The 21896-nt window shown below is 37.7% G+C and overlaps 1 protein-coding gene across 2 annotated transcripts in view; it reads right to left on the bottom strand.

The window, feature by feature from the left end:
* MAGI3 (membrane associated guanylate kinase, WW and PDZ domain containing 3) overlaps window positions 1-18439 on the bottom strand; it is a 218311-nt gene extending 199872 nt beyond the window's left edge. For both annotated transcript variants that reach the window (XM_074188464.1, XM_074188465.1), the window contains exon 1: window positions 18109-18439. In XM_074188464.1, the coding sequence (XP_074044565.1) occupies window positions 18109-18424 (316 nt within the window). In that variant the 5' untranslated portion in view covers window positions 18425-18439. The remainder of the gene's footprint in view (window positions 1-18108) is intronic.
* Window positions 18440-21896: the final 3457 nt, after the last annotated feature.

Genomic DNA, 21896 nt, shown 5'->3' with positions numbered 1-21896 from the left:
GGCTCCGCTCCCCTGCAATCAACTAGTACATTTTCCATAGCGATTTCTTCCTCTACCCTCCTCACCTAACCCAGAGATGTTATATTTGTCATCTTGTCATCACCCACAAATGGTACATTTCCGTGTTTATGGACAATGAAATTACCTTATCTGATCATAATCAATTGTCACCTCACATCTTCCTCAGCCTCTAAAGTTCAAACTCTGTTCTTCAACCTCACCATGACCTTCACTGTCTCAATCCCTTAATTCTTAAACTATCACCCTTGCAAAATAGCTGCACTCTTCTCCCCTTCCCCATTCTGAACCCTTGGTGAATGAAGTTCAACTCTACACTGTCCTCTTCTTGAAACCTATCCCCTTATTCTATCTGGAATCTTGCCACATAAAGCTCAACTTAGATTCCTCCTTAGAGGCCTTCACTTCTTCTAATATGCTGTGAATAAAGCTAGAGAAAATCACAAAACCATTCTGATTAGAGGCACAACAAATTTATGTTACATAATCTCAACCAAGGCTTCACTATGGCAAGGCAATCCTTTCACCTCCCGAATTGAATTCATTTCACTCATCACAGTAACCTTTCCAAATCTTTTCATTCCACTTCAATGCCCCCTCCCCATAGCTTCCTCATCAAAGATGAAAAAAACCTCATATTTTATAGAAAAAAGTGAACCAACTGCCCAACACTTTCTTCTTCTCTCCTCAATTCAGTCTCTCGTGTCTTCTGTCACTTTCTGCCTGTCTCACATGAAGATGGCACTTCTCCTAGCAAAAGAAAAACCCTCTACATACCCAAAGTATCCCATTCCATTCTATCATTTCCAGAAAACTATTTTTCCATCTTCTATTCTCATATATTTTCATCCTCTCCTTGTCTATTGGTTGCTTTCCTACTGCCTACAATTATGCCCATGTCTTCCCCATTTCCCATAAATCTATCCATACACCCTCAGGTTAAACTCCTGAGAAAGCAATCTATAATTGGGTGCTTCCATTTCCATTCCTCTCACTCTCTTCTTTACTCTCTACAGGATGATGTTCAACCTCATCATTCAATCAAAATTGTACTTTACAAAGTTACCAATGATTTCTTGTTAAATCAAATGACCTTTTTTTCAATCCTCTTCCTTCTTGATCTCTCTATAGACTTTTACACTGTTGATCACCTTTTTCTCCTTAATTCTCTTTTCTCTAGGTTTTCATGTTACTATTCTCTCTAGATTCACCTCCTAACTGTTTGAGCATTCTTCAGTCTCCTTTGCTGGATCTTCATCCAGGTCATATCCCCTAACTGTGGGTCTTCCTACAGGCCTCTTTATCTTCTCACTCAATACAATTTGACTTGTGACCTCATCAGCTTACATGGGTTCAAATATCTTTATAATTACGATTCTGAAATCGACTTATCAAGCTCTAACCTCTCTGCTAACCTCCATTCTCACCATTTCCAAATTCCTTTTAGACATCTCAAAATGAATATTCTATAAATATATTAAATTCAACATATCCAAAATTGAACTTATCTTTATTCTAAACCCTCCCCATTTCCTAACTTTCCTAACTACTATCCTTGCAGTCACCAAGGTGACTTAGGTGTCATCCTTGACTACTCACTCAATGTCTAAATTCAATCATGTGCCAACAGAAATAGTCTATTTTATCTTCGCAATGTAATTGTACCTTTTCTGTCTCTGTCTGCCTCACACTTAGTATTATAATAGCCTGCTAGACATCTCTTTGCCACAAGTTGTCCCCACTGCACGGCCTGTTCTTAGTTGCAAAAGTGACCTTCCTAAAGCTCAGATCTAACCATGTCACATTCCTTGCCACACATACTTAGTAATCTTCAATGGCTCTCACCTCCACAATCAAATAAACTATCCTCTGGCATTCAAAACCTTCCATATCCTTTCCTCTGACTCGTCAGTACAGACACCTTATGTATCCCTAGATACACTTTACTACAGCGACAATGACATCTTCAAACGAGACACTGACTCTGAGCATTTTCACTGGCTGAAGTCCAAGCTTGAACTTCTCTCTCTCCTTATCTTTGTCTCCTGGCATCCTTGAATTATCAGCTAAAATTCTACACCTTCTTCAGAGGACCTTTCCAGATCTGCTTTAATTCTAGTGTCTTCCCTCTGTTTATTATCTCTAATTTACCTCATATACATTGTTTATATTTGGTTTCCTCCATTAGACTGCTACTTGAGAACAGAAACTGTCTTTTTTCCTTCATTTGTATCCCCAGAGATTAGTAAATGACACATAGTAGGTGCTTAGTAAATATTTATTGATTTAAAGTGACCCAACTTTATTCTTCAAAATCAATCAAGTTGTATCTTGATGATTAAATACTAGTAACAGTTACACTATACCCTACCCTGGTCAAACCAAATTTGGAATATTGTATTTGGTTCAGGGTGTAGAAACATTTTTAAAAGACCCTTTTTGTTTTTTTTAATCAATATTAAGAAATATACTTAATTCTACAAAGTCCTTTCTAGTTACCGAGGAAAATTGGGACAAAAGGACAAAAAAGTTTTTCTAAAGGAAAAGATTATGGGTGGTAACAAATTTTTTTTCCTTTAGAAAGATTTTATTAATTTTGAATTTTACAATTTTCCCCCCATTCTTGCTTCCCCCCCCACAGAAGTCAGTCTGTTAATCTTTACATAGTTTCCATGGTATACATTGATCTCAGTTGAATGTGATGAGAGAAAAAATCTTATCCTTAAGGAAGAAAAATAAAGTATAAGAGATAGCAAAATTACATAATAAGATAATGGTTTTTTTCCCCTAAATTGAAGGTAATAGTCTTTGGTCTTTGTTCAAACTCCACAATTCTTTCTCTGGATACAGATGGTATTCTCCATTGCAGATAGCCCCAAATTGTCCCTGATTTTGCACTTAAGGAATAAGCAAGTCCATTAAGGTGGATCATCGTCCCATGGTTAACAAGTAATTAATATAGAATAACTCGTCTTATTTCCATCACCCTCCAATTGCCCCAAGTGATCAGATTATTGATCCACCTAGGAGCAGTCTCCTCTTAACTTGCCTACATGAAATGATTGGTAGATTAGGACTTATTCTCTGGTACTGAGAAATGGAGAGGAAGATGAAAGACATCATCCCTTGGGCTTTATCGCCAGAAGGAAATGGAAAGTAACTTGGTTGGCTCAATTCTGTAATGCTAACTCAAACTATATTTTATGATATTGTTTCCATGTTCAAGCTTCCTATAAATATTACATCAAAATATACTGGGTCCGAGTAATGTTGGGGGACAAGGAGTACTATGCCAGTTGGGCCATCTTTCCAAACTAGAGATGGTTTAGTGAATTAATATTGTTAAGTAAAACTGCTCCTTGGCAAAAGAGTCATGTATTAATTATTAATAATATATTTTCTTCAACAAGGGCATTACACTATTTAGGAAGGACAGCAATAAGCTGGAAACCATTTAGATGTCCTTAACTAGTATGGCAGAAAGACTCAAATTCATACCATGTGAAGATAAGTTGAAGGGCCTGAGGACGTTGAGTCTTTAGATGAAAAGATTTAGTGGAAACTAAATGTCTTCCATCATTTGAAAGATAATTTATTTGTTCTACTTGGTCCCAGAAGATAGAATTAGGCATCAGGAGTGAAAAATACAAAGAGATAAATTTAACTTTGATGTTAATAAAAACTTTCTCTTTAAAGAAAGGAACAGACTGCCTCAAAAGACTTTCTGATCATTAGTTCTTACTCAAGGCCAAATGACCATTTATAGATAAAAGTGTAGAGAAAATTTTTTTTCAAATTTGGATTAAAGTAGAGGGCCAGAAAGAATCTCCTTCCAAATCTAAAATTCTAAGATTCTGTGAAATTCTGGTAGCAAATAAAATTATTTCCTTACATCAGACTCTGAGGAAATCTTCAATAAGAGTCAAATTCTGGGACCTATTCTTTTTTTTTTTTAAAGAAATGATCCCTAACTATTTTGTCTCCAAGTTTAACAAATATTAAAGAAAATTCATGAGAATAAAGTAATTTAATATCTTGTTTTAAAAATAAAATAAAGACAGAGTTAAACTATACATCAACAGAGAGTGAGTCTTGTAGTGAGGAAAACCTGTGTTCAAGTCTTATCACCCTAGTGTTCTCTTCATATTGTTTAGATATCAATGGAGCATGTCTATTATCTAGTTGTTCACTGTCACTGTGTAACTGCTCACTCCATTCTTATTTGTTTTTCCAGTTCTGTGAGGATATTCTTTAAACCCCTATTCCTACATAATTCCCTATTTGAAATGTGTTGTAGCCGCATAGCTACAATGCACTTCTCTAATTCTCTTTGCGTCATCCAAACTATGATTCTTTGAACCCAATGTCTGTCATCCAAATATCATTAGATGACAGATGGGATTGTTTCAAGAAACTTGCGAAAAAACTGTGATTTCCCAAAGGCAATCCCGTTGTTTAACTCTGGGTCCAGCTCACTGTTTATTTATACAATGTGTATCAATCAACCAATGAGGAATTAAGGCTAAAAGCTGTGAAGTACCTACCATGCTAAGATAAAGGAAAACAAAGACCACAACAAAACTCCCATGACTCAAAGTCCTTTTCTATGAGAAAACACTAAACATTACAAAAGGAAATACACCAAACATATAGTAAATGTAAGCAATCCAAAATGGTGTGGGAAAAGCAGCTTCTCCCTCCTATAGAAAGTGGTACTTAAACTGAACATTAGAGGGAGCTAGGCATTCACAGAGGCAGAGGTGAGAAGGGAGGGCATTCATTTCAGCCCCAGAGAGAAGTCTGTGCCAAGGCAGGAAAGTGGGAAATGGAATGCTGTGCAAAAGAACAAGTAGGTCAGTTATTGGGGAAGGAGCATGAACCCCAGGAGGACTATAGAAAGGCCTTCTGCAGGAAACTGCACTTGAATAGGAACTTAATAGGAACTTGGGGTTGGCAAAGGTGAGGAGGGAGATCATTCTTAGAATAGGGAGCAGATTGAGCAAAGGCAGAGATAGGGAAAATTCAGTTTTTTTTAAAAATATGGAACAGAAATTAGACATGCAAAAAAGCATGTGAGAAGAGGGAAACTCATTCTAGAAAGAGGTTGATGCTAGACTGTGAAATGAATTTTAAATGCTATAAATTTTATATTTTCTCCTAGAGGCAAAAGTGTCACTGAAAATTCCTGAAAGGCAAAGAGATAATGGTCCTGGGCTTTAGGAATATTATCAATTTAGCATCTATGAGGAAAATGGATAGGAAATGGGAAAGGTTAAATCAGGAATACTAATTAGAAAGTTAATTCAATAGTCAATCAACTAGCATTTTTGTTGTTTGGTGGTTTCTGTTGTGTCTAACTCTTCCTGATCCAATTTGGGGTTTTCCTGGCAAAGGTATCAATCAGATTGGATATGGGGCTTGAAGGGAATGAGAAGTCAAGAATGACACTTATGCTATGAAGCCCAGAGGACTCAGAAAAATAGTATTACCCTTGATAGTAATAGGGAAGTTAGGAATCAATGAAATTTGGGTTCATGATTGAATTCATGGTAAGAGGTGATGAGAACCTAAATTAGGAGGATTGGGAATGAGTAGAAGAGAGGGATATGAGACTGGAGACAAATCAACAAATCTTAGGAAATAACTGAATGTTATAGGTGAGAGAGAAGGAAAATAGAAAATGACTCCTAGGTTGTTACAACCTAGGTTAATTTGAAAAAAAAAGGTGGTTTCCATTATGTATCTGAGTGAATAAAAAATTGGTTTTCCTTGGTAAAATTAGAGAAGTTATATTGTACAATGAGTTTATGGTGAAAGAGAATGAGTTCTAATTTGAATAAAGTGAGTTTGAGCTGCTTGTGGAAAATTCTGGTGATCTTCCATAAGATCTCCATAACATCCAGCAAATGAGCTCAGTCTAAATTAAGTGTTTCCCATAATAATTATCTCTCTTCATTCAGAAGTTTCCTCTTCAGACACTTTCTAAATCCCCCCTGGAATATCCATGATCACAATTGATTTATATTGGTAAAATATCCATGTGATTGTTAGATTGGGACAACATCTGTTTTACATCCATTTTTTGTTATGATTAGTTTGTTAAAATAAGCCATATTGGATTTTTAAAAGTATATCATATCTTGCACATTTCTTTTTATTGTTTTTCTGATTTATATTAAGTTTAAGTTTTTTTTGCTAACAAGTCAAGTGCATTATAAATACACAGTATTTGATTCCTGGAGTTTTCATTCTACTTAGATTCTATTACAATTTTAGCACATTTAGTTTTCTTGGTTCTGCTTATTTCACTTTGTCTTCTGATATGTCTTCCCATACTTCTCTATATCATAGTCAAACTCCATTACATTGTGTGTCATAATTTGCTTTACTAATCCTCAATCTACGGGCATCTATTTGTTCCTGGTTCTTTGGTGCTGTAAATTTTTTGGTGTATATATAGCCTTTCTATCTTTGACCTCCTTGCAAAGGAAAGGACAAGCAAAGGACCAAGCAAAAGGACCACTAAATCAAAATGCATGTTATATATTAGTAACCTTTTTAGCATAATTCCTAATTGCTTTCCAGAATATTTAATTTGAAGCTCAATCAATAGTGTATTAATGTGTCTATCTTCCTACAACCCCCCCCAACATTAATAATTCATATCATTTGTCACCTCGGTCAATTTTCAAGGTATAAGGTGAAACATCAAAGTTGTTTTTACTTGCATTTCTTTAATTATTGGTAATTCAAAGAAATCTTTCATAAGATTTCTCAGTGGTCTAGATTCTTCTTTATATAATTGTTCATATGCTTCAACCATTTGTCCACTGCGAACAGCTTTTAGTTTTACAAATTTGCATTTAATCCCTATATATCTTGGATATTAAAACCTTTAAAAAGACACATCTGAAAGTAATTTTCTCCCTTATCAACAGCTTCCTTTATCTTAGTTTAATTGATTTTGTTCATGGAAAAGCTTTTTAAGTCTATAACCAAAATTATTTTATCTTGTAAGATTTTATCTTTATTCGGTTACGAATTCTTCTCTTAATCACAATGCTGAAAAAAATCTGATTTAGTTCTCTAATTTTTAAAAATTACATGACCTTTAATAATCAGATGAAATATGTTTTGAACATGCTGCAATATATGGTTTAAGGTATTAATCTAACTCAATTTTCTGCCAGACTGATTTTTAGTTTTCTTAAGTTCTTATGAAATAAGTAGTTCTTTCACAAGCAATTTTTGTTCTCAGATTTCTATTTCTTAACTAGTCTATTTCATTGATTTATTTTTTAAACAATAACAAATAGCTTTGATGATTACTGATTTATAATTTTAGGTATGAAAATGCTATTCCCCTTTCATTTCTATTTTTCCCTTCTCAGTGGAGATTTTAGACCTTCTGTCAACTAATTTTGATTTTATTTTACCTAGATTCATATGCTTAATTGGTTTAACATTTAAGTTTCTTAGTTAATTTAGGTAGTATCATATTGCAGAATCACAGAATCTGTTCACAAAATATTTTTTACTATATTGGTATAGTCCAATCATGAAGCTCAAATGTAATTGCATCTGTAACAAATCCTGAGTATGCCTTAGTGAACTGACTCTCCCATGTTTTATACATTTTGTTGTTATTTGAATGAGACTTTTTTTTCTGTGATTTGTTCCTGGATGTTATTATAACTAGAGCTACACCACTGATATATGTGAAGCCCTTGTCTCAGTTTCTTTGCTAGTTCTCACAGTTCTTTTTTTAAAAAGTAAGTCATCAATTAAAAAACCCTGTCTGTTCTTTGTCTATTTTTAAACCTTTGATTTCTTTGTTGTTATCACTGGTGTTTTTAGAACTATGCCTAATAACAAGAGGTCCTCTTTACTTTACTCTCGTATTTACTGAGAAAACTTCTAGTGTTTCCCTAACTGAACATATTCGCTTTTGATTGTAAACATATACTTTATATTATTAGTTTTTTTTTTTTGCAAGGCAAACGGGGTTAAGTGGCTTGCCCAAGGCCACACAGCTAGGTAATTATTAAGTGTCTGAGACTGGATTTGAACCCAGGTAACTCCTGACTCCAGGGCCCGTGCTTTATCCACTACGCCACCTAGCTGCCCCTTGTTAGTTTTTTTTAAACCAATACTTCATACGGTATTTAACAAAAATCATAATACCATGAAGTTGGGATAAATGACTTCCAATTCAGTCCAAGATCCTATGATTTAGCTCTACAATATTACATAGAATAAACTTGTTTTTAAGCACCATCACCAAAAAATGTACCTAGTTTAGGACATCTTTGTTGACAGATCCTAGTAAGGGTGATTTCTATACCAATTAAAATGGGATTAAATCTATGAAATTAGGATAATTTCCTTACAGTTTTAAAAACTCAAGCATCTGGCAGAAAAAGAACCTCCAATCTATTGGGAATTACTTATCAGCATTTCTTGTATATGTCTAAGCTGATTCCTTCCCTCTGCCATACTTTCCTCTCCATAGTCTGATTGAATTTCATAAGAGAAAATATAAATCGTCATGTTGACTTCTCTACTTCTGCTCAGGGGATCAGGGGGTTTTCTGGCCAAGAACCACCAAACTCTTTTTTTACTCCTCAAAAGATGGAATTCTTAATATGAAAACAGGCATATCTCAGAGATATTGCAGGTTCTGTTCTAATGACCACAATGAAGCAAATTATGAAATTTTAGTTTCCCAGGGCATATAAAACGTATGCTTACATCATACTGTAGTCTATTAAGTGTGCAATGATATTTCTCTTTTTTTTAAAGAACATACCTTAAAAGTTTAAAAAATACTTCAGTAAAATCTGTAATAATGGAGGGTCTTTCCTTAATGTTGATGGCTAAAGGTTGGGATGATTATGGCAATTACTTAAAATAACAATTAAATTTGCTATATAAACTGACTCCACCTCTTATGTGAGTACTTGGAAACCTAACTGGCCTAATTTCAATTGTATTATGTTTCAGGGAATAGGGAGGCCTAAGGAAAGGAGGAAAGGAGGTGAAGAGTCAGTCAGAAAAGCAGTCAGAACCCACACATTTATCAATTAAATTTATATCTTATATGGGTGCAGTTTATGGTACCCCAAATTAATTATAATAGTAAAATCAAAGAACAGTGATCATTGATCACAAAATCAGATAAAATGATCATGAAAAAGTCTGAAATATTGCAAGAATTACTAAAATGTGACAGAGACATAATATGAGCACATGTTGTTGGAAAATCACGCCAACCCACTTGCTTGACCATAGAGTTGCCACAAATCTTCAATCAGTAAAAAGCACAATATCTGCAAAGGACAATTAAACAAGGTATGCCTATACATATAATTCACTGTTCTCCATAGTGATCTCAAGGTTTGGGGGAAATAAAAAACAATTCTTACTATTATAAAAGAATACAGTTGCTGATCAACCATTTTAGTGTTACAGAAAAACAAACTCAATTTGATTACCGAATTAAAAATTTCTTATCAAAAACAAAAGGCAAATATAAAAAAATCTAAGTCCTATGCCCACACATTTAGAATAAAATTATCTTTCATTTCCACTAATCGACTGTTTACCCAGCAAATCAGATTCAACAATGAAGTAAAAATAAGTCAGCAAGAAAAGGCATTTCAGAATCATTCATTCAAACATTTATTTAGTGCCTACTATGTAAAAGGAATTGATCCAAGTAAGGGGGGGAAGAGGTAGAAACAAAAATATATAATAAACCACTTTCAGCTAAGAAAAACTTGAAGAAAAAAAAGCATTCAATCTGGTTTTTGAAAAATAGATAAGGCATTCCAGGCAGAAGAAATGGGCAAAAAAATTCTGGAAGCATGTCTGAGAAATAATGGGTTGACACGAGACTAGAATTCACGCAGGAAAAAATACTGGAGATGTAAATAGGAGCTAGGTTATAGAAGTAACCATAACAGTTTAAGCATAAACTATTCTGTTCCACTTAACTAGTTACTGTCTCATAAACACAACTTTTATGTATTCTTTCTCATCTAATTAGAAGGTTCTCCACTGTCACCACCTATCTATCATCCATTCAAATCCTTCAAGACTCCCATCAAATTCCACCTTCTTTCTGGAAACTTATTCAACTATAACATGGAGGAAGGGGAAGGAGGGAAAGAAAGAAGCAAGAAAAACATTTTTTAATTAAGAAACTACTTTCCCCTTGTGAAATCTTCCTTCATTATTTTTTCCATAAATGGGGAGTAGTACTGTTGTCAGTTCCAAAGGGGTTCAATGGAAGCAGCTACACATGTGCACATGGAAAGCATATTTAACTACTCCAAGAAGCAAAAGTATAACCAGAAACATACTTCTGAAGTCCAAACTCCTACAAATCAAGTTGCTTAAGAGAAACAAGGTAAAATTGTATGATCAAGAGGAAAAGAATGACAAGTGTTGTGCAAACTCAGTTGTTTGTACATGTCTTCCCTCCTTCCCTTTCCTATATTCCTAGCTATATGCCACTAAAAAAATCATCTCATGTGCCACCTCCGGTATATATTGATACATACATATATGAAAGACCATCATCCCAAGCCTTGGCTTGGGGAAAGCAATGCCGTAGTATGTTTTAAGTGATCCTTGTAATTCATACTGTCTATCAACACTGAAAGAATAGATGAGTGATCAAAAGATATGAATGAACAGACTTAAAAAAAACTGCAACCTACTGACCACTACATGAAAGACTGATTCAAAAATTATATATCAAGAAATGCAAATCAAAACAAAGCTTTTTACCTCACAATTAGAAAGCTGGCAAAGATACAAAAGATGGAAAAAAAAATCAATGATGGAAACATCAGACACAAGTAAAGACCGGTACATTAATACACTGTTGGTCGAACTGTGAAATGGCTCAACCATTATGGAAAGCTATTCAAAATTATCCTACAAAAATGTTACTAGGATATTCTTAGCCTTTAACCCAAAGATACTATTACTACTCATATTATCAAAAGGATGTCAAAATTAGAAAGGTTGCATTTACACTAAAATATTTCTGGCAGCATTTAGTTCTAGAAAATAACTAGGAAAAAAGTTAGTGTCCATCAACTGGAGAATAGTTAAACCATTCAGAAAACTATTCAAAGAATTCAGAGAAACATGGGAAGACTAGTATGAAGTATCTGATAAAGCAGAACTAAAATATATATATACTATGACTGGGGCAGCTAGGTGGCGTAGTGGATAAAGCACCCGCCCTGGAGTCAGGAAGACCTGGGCTCAAATCCGGTCTCAGACACTTAATAATGACCTAGCTGTGTGGCCTTGGGCAAGCCACTTAACCCCCATTTGCCTTGCAAAAAACCTAAAAAAAAATACTATGACTCTTAACAGACTAACTGGAAGAAATAATATGAAATGAAGCCATGATTATACTGTCTAAGCTTGGACTAAGAAGAGGTAAGAAAACATACTTCCCTCCTTTCCACTGTAAATAGAAAGAACTATGGTATATGGAATGTGGGATAGACCGTCCAGCACAGTTAATATTTTCCTGCTGAAACTGCTTTGCTCTTTCTGTGTTAAATTGTGCTGGCTCTTGCTGAATAGGTAAAGGATATGATATATTAAGAAACAGATATGATACAAAAAAGAATCAATTTTTTAAAAAGTAACTAAACATGATGAGTTTTTTGTTTCTGTCTACAAAAACCAGTCTTCGGATAACATAAAATGTAATTTGAAAATGGCAAGTCATTTTTAAGTAGTTTATAAAGATGCAAGTTAAAAATGTATCACAACAATAACACAATCTCAAGCACTGACTTCCCACAAGGTATTTAAGGATACAGAGTAAAGATGGTACATGAAACTATTCAGTTATAAAAATTATGCACTGATTTTTACAAATTAAACACAACCACAAATGTAGAGAGTTTATGCTGCCATTTTGGTAAAAATTTAAAACTAGAAAATGTCAGAACTCTAGCCTGAATAAGAAGCTTTTTTGATTTAATAAATTAAAATCTAAATCCCAGAATGGAGACAATCTGTGTTCCTGAGAAACACAAGAATACTTGTAGAAATTAAGTGTAACAAGAAGCTAAACAACTTAGCATTTTGACACATACAAAGCAGATGTTAATAGATATTTGTTGTATAAATCTTACCAAAAGAAAATCTTCTGGAAAGTTAAATGAATCTAACATAGTTGTAGACTACTAAGAAAAAAACTGATTACAGAAAAAAAAGCATAACATGAAGACAGAGATATTTGATTCAAATCTGCAGCTTCCCCAGCATCTACTAAAATACACTATACATAAGATGAATATTCTTAATTACAAAGTTTTAAGAAATCATTATCTTGCCAACAATGGTTGGCTGAATGGCCCCTTAAGATGCAAAAGCTTGGGGCAGAAGGGAGGATATCAGTTAAAAAACTCAATGAAAACAACTATTATTAAAGAAATACACAAATAGCTGAGGCAGCAAGATACCAAAGGAAAGACAGGAAACAGCATGTTCCAAGCAAGTTAAACCAACAGCATCACCAGCACCACCTTGACCACTATCTCCCCTAAGATTCTGATGAAGACAAATTCCAGTCTCTGACTCCAACAGCCTTGGAAATAAATAGCATTGATTCCCAGTCCAGTGCCCTCAGCCATCATGCTGGGAAGAATCCCTAAGAAGATCCAGATTGGCCACTGCTCCTAGAGGTACAGCTCCTAGAGTACAGCTACTGAAGACCCAGAAAGTTCTTGCTACCAAATTCCTTGGCACTGTCAAATAGTTCAACATCAAAAAATGACAAATATTATCAGTACAAATTATATTAAAGAAGAAGCATTCCATCTGCTTTGCCTCTCCACTCCAAGGACCTCTACTTTACATTTGACTTGTGGCTAAAACCTTCCATATACAGTCTCCCCAATTAGAATGTGAGTTCCTTGAGAGCAGGGTCTAGCTGAGTTCTCCATTGGTATTCTCAGTGCTTTGCACAAAGTGTGTAATAAATGCTTTATTCATACATTTATTTTTATGCCCTTCTTTGGAAAAATCAAATACTAACCACCACCAGAAATATCAGCACTTATAAGGAAAACTCTCTTTAAAATACAATACTGAATAATATTTGATCATTTTTTTAAAAATGAATTCATATATAAGCTGAAGGGACTAATTTGAGAAATAATAAAAAGAGGCTACAATTAGAACTCAACTGTCTTAATTAGTTAAATTCCATTTTTTAGGGAAAAAATTAATTCTGTTAATCAGAATTTTGAAAGCAGAAATGGTTCAAATTTAAGTGCTACTAGATGTGTATGGTATTTTCCTATCTCATCAATCAGATAGATGTACAGGCAATTCTAGTGTGTTAGAATCCACAAATTGAAATTATTAAGCCATTAAAACAGAAAGGAAGATTACTAAAAGAAATATACAAATTTAAAATTACCAAGAACCTTTCCCAGAAGATTCTTAATCTACATAAAATTGCTTTTTTTTCTGACAGTCAATCCTTAAGTCCTAACAAAAGATTGTATGTCTTTTCCATTACAAAACCAAGAATTAACTTTCATTACTACTCCTTCCCTCAAACATCACAAATACTTAAACAAAACTTACCTAACTTTCATAAACTGACCACCAAAAAAACAAAAGTTAAACAAATAAAAGGCTCACAGAAAGTCCATTTGGGAGTGGGGGAGGGAGGGGTAAATTTGTGTCTTGTCAATGTGTAAAAATTTAATTTCAACCAGATCTTGTACTATATGAATTAAATGAAAGCACAATCCCTTATTTGGGGCATCCAAATTATAGTGGAACTTTATAAAAATGAATGCTGTGTACTTAAGTTCCACTGAATTATCATGCACACACTGCATTTGGCTATTAGATCTCATTTAGCTGAGTTCAGTATATGCATGGTAATTCAGTGGAGAACACAAAACATTCCCTAAAATTAAATCTACATAATTTACCATCACTGGCTAAATGAAGACCTCACATTTGCACTGCCTGTCACTGGCTTTGCTGTTTAGAGCAAAATCATGAGGGAAAGAAAAATTGCTCACCAGTCTACTCTTAAAGTTCAAGGAAACAAATCTTGTTTTTTACCATGAAAGGCACAAGTTCAGCTTCTTTCACTTGGGGAAAAATAGCAAATTCAAGGAATAAAAGGTTATGGTCAACTGAAGAACAACTGAACAATAGGAAGAACAAAAGATATTCCAGAAATAGTCAAAATGACACATTGCTAAATACTGGACAAATGCTAAGCACTGATAAATAAGATAAACACTGCATCACCTGGGAAAACTTTAACAAACAATTATATATTTTTTTAAAAACTGTCAGCTTCAGCCATCTTAAAAAAATAGAAGATAATGGATAGGGGAAGAGGAGACTTGGGCAAAAAATCATCACAGGTCATTTTGGCTTAGCCCCAAACTCTTGTGAACCTTCACCAAAAAAAAAAAAGAGTACCTCAAGTACATTTGGTGCTCTCCAGCTACATCAAATTATCAATCTTTCATTAATGTTGACTAAAGTATCTCCAAAGGTAATCATTATTATAATTTCATTTTAAGCCATTGTATGTTTTTAAATATAAATAAAAGAATTGCTGGTCTACACAGCACTCTGCCTTGTCTAATGTATACTTCCTTCACAATACCTTTAAAAATGATTTTTCTTTCACATAAATCTTAGATTCAAGGAAAAACCAAAATAAAAATGCCATCCCTTTTAAAAAATGAATCATTTGTTTTATTTAAGCTTTTCATATGAATTATAAGAACAGAGACTGAATTCATTGGCATAGGAAAATTTCAAATGAGGGAATTCACTTAACAAGGAAGATCCCCTACTGCCCCTCCTCCAGCTCCTTTCCAAAAGCTTAGAGAGATGCTAAGAGCTAGAATGCTGAGATTTCAATGACTTGACAAGTGCCACAGCCAGTAGATTGGAGACAGAACTTGAATCCAGGTCTTCCTAACTGATGCTGACTCTTTATCCACTACAAGGATGTTTCTCATAATGAATAATATAACATATACATATATATATATTATATTTGTTACCAATTATTTTCAAAGTCTTGCAAATAACCACTTACAAATTCTTAATTTCTTATTCTTTTTTTTAAGGTTTTTTTTTTTTGCTAGGCAATGGGGTTAAGTGGCTTGCCCAGGGCCACACAGCTAGGTAATTATTAAGTGTCTGAGACCAGATTTGAACCCAGGTACTCCTGATTCCAGGGCCAGTGCTTTTATCCATTGCGCCACCTAGCTGCCCCTTTAATTTCTTATTCTTTTAAAGTCTGTTGAAACCTAAAAGTCTGAAAGATTAAACAATGAGTATAACATTTTAAGCTGAGCCATTTAAAAAATATGGGCAGGTAGATGGCACAATGGATAAAGCATTGGTACTGGAATCAGGAAGACCTGAGTTCATATCTAGCCTCAGACAACCAGTATTGATGTAGTCCTGGAAAAGTCACTTCACTGTGTTTGCCTCAGTTGTCTCATCCATAAAATGAGCTGGAGAAGGAAATGGCAAACTACTCCAGTATTTTTATCAGGAAAAACCCAAAAATGGAGCCATGAGTCAGATAAAACTAAACAAAAATTTAAAAATAAATGCCAAGAACATAAATTTTTCAAAGAGTTAATATTTTAAAGTCCTAAGAAACAGTAACAGAATATTTTTTCAGGATTCCATAGACATATGCTTTTAAATCAATGGAAGTATATAGTTTCTCTATTAAAACACACACATCCTCACATTGTCCACTGTTCTCAAAATGATTATGGGATGAACAGCAACCATAAAGGTTGTTTTATCCAACCTCACTTAAGGGTTTAGAAGGAAAAAGAGCTCAAAGCAACAACAAAAAATGAAAAACAAAACAAAACAAACTGAACCAAAACAAACTAAAACAAAACCTGAACAGCTAGATGGTGCAGTAGATAGAGAATGAATTGTGTTTCCATTCCAAAGGACAATTACTAGCCGGGGAAATCATTTAACCCTGATTACCTCAACAACAACAAAAAAAGAATAGAGAAAAGAGGGGTAAAAATGTAAATTTGATTTGCCAAAAATGGACCCTTTAGCCTTTCCTAAGTAAAGTGACAGACTAGCAGTTAGTACAGACATTTGAAGCCTCAAGTATGGCATTATTCATAATTGTATTTAGTATCAACTAGATCACTCTTCAGAAGGGGAAATTAAACAGTTCAATCAATATATTCTGAAGCAAAATATGTTCTACACTGCCTATTAATGTTGTTGATGTTCAGTCACGTCCAGCTCTTTGTGACCCAGTTTAGGATTTTCCTGGAAAAGCTATTGAAGTAGTTTATCATTTTCTTCTCCAGATCATTTTACAGATGAAGAAATTGTGGATTAAGTGACTTGCCCAAGGTCACACAAAGCCAAGTGTTTGGGGGGGGTCAAATCTGAACTCAGATCTTTCTGACTCCAGTATCCATGCTCTATCCACAGTCCACCTAGCTACTCTCTAAGTGTATTAACCAGTAGGAGACCTCCTGGACCTTGGAGTTATTAGCACCATGCCCTTGCCAACTGAAAACATCTTTAAAGCTTATGTTCTTTCTTAAATTCACCAAAAAGACTGGGAATGAATTTAGAACACGACAGGCTGTAGTGTTAATCAGAAAGGTCTTTCTGTTTGCTACAAAAATAGAATCATGGAAACATGAGAAAAAAAATCTTGCTTTCTTTACTCATCTCCCACTCTTAAAACATTTTCAATTTTTAAGATTTATAAAGTAAAATAAAATTGACATCTGTCATTCTCATTGATAGCTAATAGCAACAACAAAGAGTTTTAGATTTGTGAAGTACTTTTCATACATTATCACTTGATTTTTCACAACAGACCTGTGGGGAAGGTGCAACTGGTATCATAATCCTGGTTTTATAGATGAGAAAACAGAGGTTTAAAGAGATTAAAAGACTTGCCCATAATCACACAGCATGGAACCCAGATATCTCCTGACTATGAGTAGAGCCCTCCTTCCACTACAAGCTCTGCATCACATTAATCCTGTCAAAACAGTCCCTTAATTATGAGAGATCTGGCCCAGGGAACAACATTCTGGTATAATGTTTTGCACTCTACAAAAGCTCAAATGTGCCTGTCTGACTGAACTATAACCTTAAGCGTACCATCAAGAACCTTACCTTTTAAAAAGTCTAAGAGTCAAGGAAGGATTCTGAATGAGGAGAGACCCATGGTCTTATTGCCTCAAAAGTACAGAAGTCAAAATATGTTTTTAGTTAGCAAAAGTTTTAAACCAAGATAAAAGGCTCTAGATAGATGGAAACAAAGTCCAAAATGTAGAATACAATGAATCTGGTCTAGTGTCTGCTCGAGAAAAGAGCTTCAGGGTCAATATACCACAAGCCTATGGAAAAACATAGTTTTTCAAATACACCAGCAGCTATTTTATTTAGTCCAGGACCTGCTAGAGAGATGAGGAGAAGTTGGGAGGAGAGGCTGAGGGAAGAGGCAATATCATCATCTCTCAGGTTCCAGCATTTTGAGTTAGAGAGACAAACCGCTGGCCAGCACAGGCCACAATCAAACAGTTTATGACCCGCTGAGGCTCGGCATATGCAACACAGTAACAGGGAAGGAAATCATGCGACTTTGTAGCAAGTTGTAACCGTGATTGCAACCCCCAAACATCTCGGAACACTGAATCTGAAAATAGATGCACACTGTATCGATGATCCAATTATCAAAGGTAACTGAGAACGGACTGTGGAAGGGGCTCAAAAGAGGCAGCGGGATCAGGGGTTTGTTACAGGCAGGCTTTGCAGCAGAGTGTTTAGTGGGAAAGGTAAGGGGGAGAGAAAAGAAAGATAGAGGGAGGCCTTTCCTCGCTGCCCTTCCAAATGGCAAAAATCGGGGAGTCGGCTCATCTAGGAGGTTTCGCGGCGCGGGATGCGGGAGGAGCGGTGCGGGTCCCGAGCGGCGCCCCCTCCTCGGCGGCTGGGGCCCGCGCGGGCGCCGCGGGGCTCGGGGGTCCGGGGGCGCCCGGGGGGCCGTACCTGGCTTGACGGTCTTGAGGCGGATGGGCTCTCGGAAGTGGCGGATGACGGCCAGCGTGTCCCGGTGGGTGAGCCCGCTGACCGGCGTCCCGTTCACCTCCAGCAGCACGTCCCCGGGCCCGGGCGCCTTGCCGGACAGCACGCAGCAGGTGCCGCCGCCGGGCTCGTCGCGCAGCCGGCCCAGGTACGGGAACTCGCCGCGCTCGGCGCCCCCGCGGACCTCGGCGCCCAGCTCGGCCGGCGGCCCGGCCCAGGACAGGGCGCACTCCTGCACCTTGCTCAGCCAGTGCTTCTTCTTCTTCAGCGTCTTCGACATCCCGGCCCCGCTGCGGCATGGGGCGCCCGAGGGCGCGGGCCCCGACGGGGCGGGCGCGGGCGGCGGCCGCCTCCCTCACACACGGGGCGGATCCGGAGCGCGGCGCGGCCCGAGGGCGTCTCCGCTGTGCCCGGGCTCCGCGCCGGAGCGGCGGGAAAGGGGGCGGGCGCGCGCCCGGGCGCGCCCCCGCGGCGGAGCACTGCCCCTGTGCCCGCGCCCGCGCGCCGGCCCGTCCCCTCCCCCTCTCCGCAGCCTCCGCCTGCGGCGGCGGTGGCGGCGGCGGCGGCGGCGGCGGAGGCGGCGGAGGCGGCGGCGGCGGCGGCGGCGGCGGCGGCAACAACGGCACCGCCTCCTCCCCCCGCCCTTCTGGCCCCGCCACGAGAACCCCGCCCCCTCCCGGCGCGCGGCGCCCGGCGCGCTGCCGTCACAGGCCGGGCGCTCGGGAACTAGCCCGGCCAGGCGACATTTGCGCCGGGGATTGGCCCCGGGCGCTCGGGGGGGCGGAACCGCGGCCGGGCGTGGGGCGGCTGATTGGCCGGGGCGGCCCGAGGGGGCGGGCCCCAGGATGAGTGAAGTTGAGGGTGGGAAAAGAGAAGTTTGGAAGTGGCAGGACTGGGGGACGGAGGGGGCGGCCAGCCCGCGCCGGCCCGGGGCCCGGGCCCGGGGTCCGGGGCGCAGGGAGGCGTCCTCGGGCTGCGAGCCTCCGGGGAGGGGGCGAGCCCCGGGGCCGCGAGCGGGGTGTGCCGGCAGACTGCTAACTCGGGGCGCAGCGCGGTGGGGGGGCGGGAGCGAGAGAGTGGCTGCGGAGGCTTGCCCCCCGCACCCCAACCCGCAGAGCACCCCCGCTTCGGATCTGCTTCGCTCCCTCACGGCCGCGGAACAAGCAGTCTGGACCCCCGACCCCCCATCAATACCATCTGCTTGTACTAGCTTATTCGCACCTGAAGAAGGAGAAATATGCCCTGGTCCACGGTAAAAAACGAAATAAATGGGCAGATCGGTCCTGTTATTTAATAGTGACACCCCCCTGACCTCCCCAGGCAAACTTTGCTCCCGTTCCGTCTACAAACCGCCCTACCGTTTCCTTATTGCCGAGTCCGCCCCGGCTTCGACATCAAATTCACTGATATACCTGCCTAAGCCTGCACTGCAAATCTGCTGGCGTTCACCACGTCCCTGGACTGCCAAAGGCTTTGGGTTGTCCTCAGTGCTGCTCCTTGGCAGAAGATAGTGTTCCAAGATTTGTAACCATATTGGATTCTCCACAGAACCTTAATGTCAAAGAAATAGAGGTTTTTCTTTCATAGTCACTAGAAGCGCTATGTAACTTCCCAAATATAATCCAGGGGGCTTCTTCCAATTCAATTCTTTTTTTTTTTTTGCAATGCAGTGGGGTTAAGTGGCTTGCCCAAGGCCACGCAGCTAGGTCATTATTAAGTGTCTGAGGTCGGACTTGAACTCATGCCGCCCCATTCCAATTCAATTCTAAACCTAACTTGTTCATCCGCCGTGCCTGTCTCAGATGTATGTACTGATACATTGATTGCCACTCAATGGACAAAGCAACTGTGGGATTTTAGTTCCATTTAGTTTCAAGAAGATATGAAAATAATGGGGAGAGGGGGAGAGAAATCACTGAAGATATTAATGTCCCAAAGAGGCTGTCAAAAGAACATGCATATTTTTTCCATCTTTATAAGATCTTTGTGAGAATGATCTACATTTGTACCAAGAGGGATCCTCCACAAAAATATGAAATGAAAACACCTTGGTTTTTGCAAAGGTTCTTTAAAGCGCACTTTAACACTCATATAGAAAAAGGCACAAAAGATAAGATCCAGCAATATTTATTTTCCATTTATAGAAGGAAAAGCATTTCACTTAGGCCAAGAACATTTAAAGTCTCTCCAAGGTGTATAGACCATGGACATTTATAAGATTCCTTCCTAAAGGGGTGTCTAGGTGGCGCAGTGGATAGAGCACCAGCCCTGGAGTCAGGAGTACCTGAGTTCAAATTCGACCTCAGACCTTAATAATCACCTAGCTGCGTGGCCTTGGGCAAGCCACTTAACCCCATTAGCCTTGCAAAAACTAAAAAAAAAAAAAAAAAAAAAAAAAAGAGTCCGGGGCGGCTAGGTGGCGTAGTGGATAAAGCACCGGCCCTGGAGTCAGGAGTACCTGGGTTCAAATCCGATCTCAGACACTTAATAATGACCTAGCTGTGTGGCCTTGGGCAAGCCACTTAACCCCGTTTGCCTTACAAAAAAACCTAAAAAAAAAGATTCCTTCCTAATCAGGACAAAGATAAGTTCCCATTCAACAGCCCTTTCTCTTTACAAGGAATTAAACAGGAAGATGTAAGCTTTGCAAAGATATTCTTCACCATCCTATCTTATGCAAGATCCAAATGGATGAGAGAGATTCTTGATATGTTATGAAGTTCTCCAGGAATTTTTGTTTGTGGATAATGATGTGTTGAGTGCATCAAGCAGTATCAACTCAATAAAATTTGTGAATATTTTTTTAAAATCTCATAATTCATGCAAGAATATGGACATAAATATAAGAAATTTTGAGCTAAATGATAACTAAGGTATTCTAAGTATAATATTCTAAAAGTATATGAGATCTTTGATTTCTAAGACTGTTTTTCTTATAAGCCAGCATCTAACATAGAACCTTGTATATAGTAAGCCCTTGATAAATTCTTGTTGTTTTTTTATATTTTATGATTCTATTTGGTTCTTTGTTGTTCCAGTTTAAGTGTGTTTTTAACATTATTTCAGTGTGCCGGCATGACACACCAGTTTGCTGAACACTGAGAGAAATGCCAACATGATATATTTAGTAGCTTTTTTATGCTTTGCATCTAAAAATTCACCAGCAATTCAATTTTGGATAGCTTATAAATTTTACCTAGCTTAATTTTTCATTTTTTTAGTATAAAACTATTATCTTTGTAATTAGTAAAAGGCAAATTATCTTATCATCTTAGTACATATATATAAATATATATATATATATAAAATTGTGTATATATATATATATATAATTCCACTGAATTCATGTTTATCACCATCAGATATTTTGCCTTCTATACTTTACACATGGAAAGGTTTTATTCTGTTATTATTGAACCTAAATTAGTTAGATTAATAATGAAAAACTTGAATCCACAGAAATGTTCTTAGGTCTGCAGAATTTTCAGTAGACTTTCTCAAACTTATAGGCATTATCATGCTTCTAATGTATTCCAACATCAGTAACCTAAAAAAATCAGTATTAATGATCTGAGTTCTATTTTCAAATTTTATTAGCATTTTTATTTGCCTGGGCCTGTGGGATAATTTGTATGCTAATGCTAAAATATGTTGAATTACAAAAGTAATAACATGGAAAGTTTTTCAGTTAAAGAAATATGTACTGTTAACAATTTGTGATGATATATGTCTTATGTCTACTATGTAGAAAT

The sequence above is a fragment of the Macrotis lagotis genome, chromosome 5 (genome assembly GCF_037893015.1).
Source record: "Macrotis lagotis isolate mMagLag1 chromosome 5, bilby.v1.9.chrom.fasta, whole genome shotgun sequence".
Lineage (NCBI taxonomy): Eukaryota > Metazoa > Chordata > Mammalia > Peramelemorphia > Peramelidae > Macrotis > Macrotis lagotis.
Note: the sequence above shows the minus strand (reverse complement) of the source record. Positions and strands in the feature narration are given on the sequence as shown.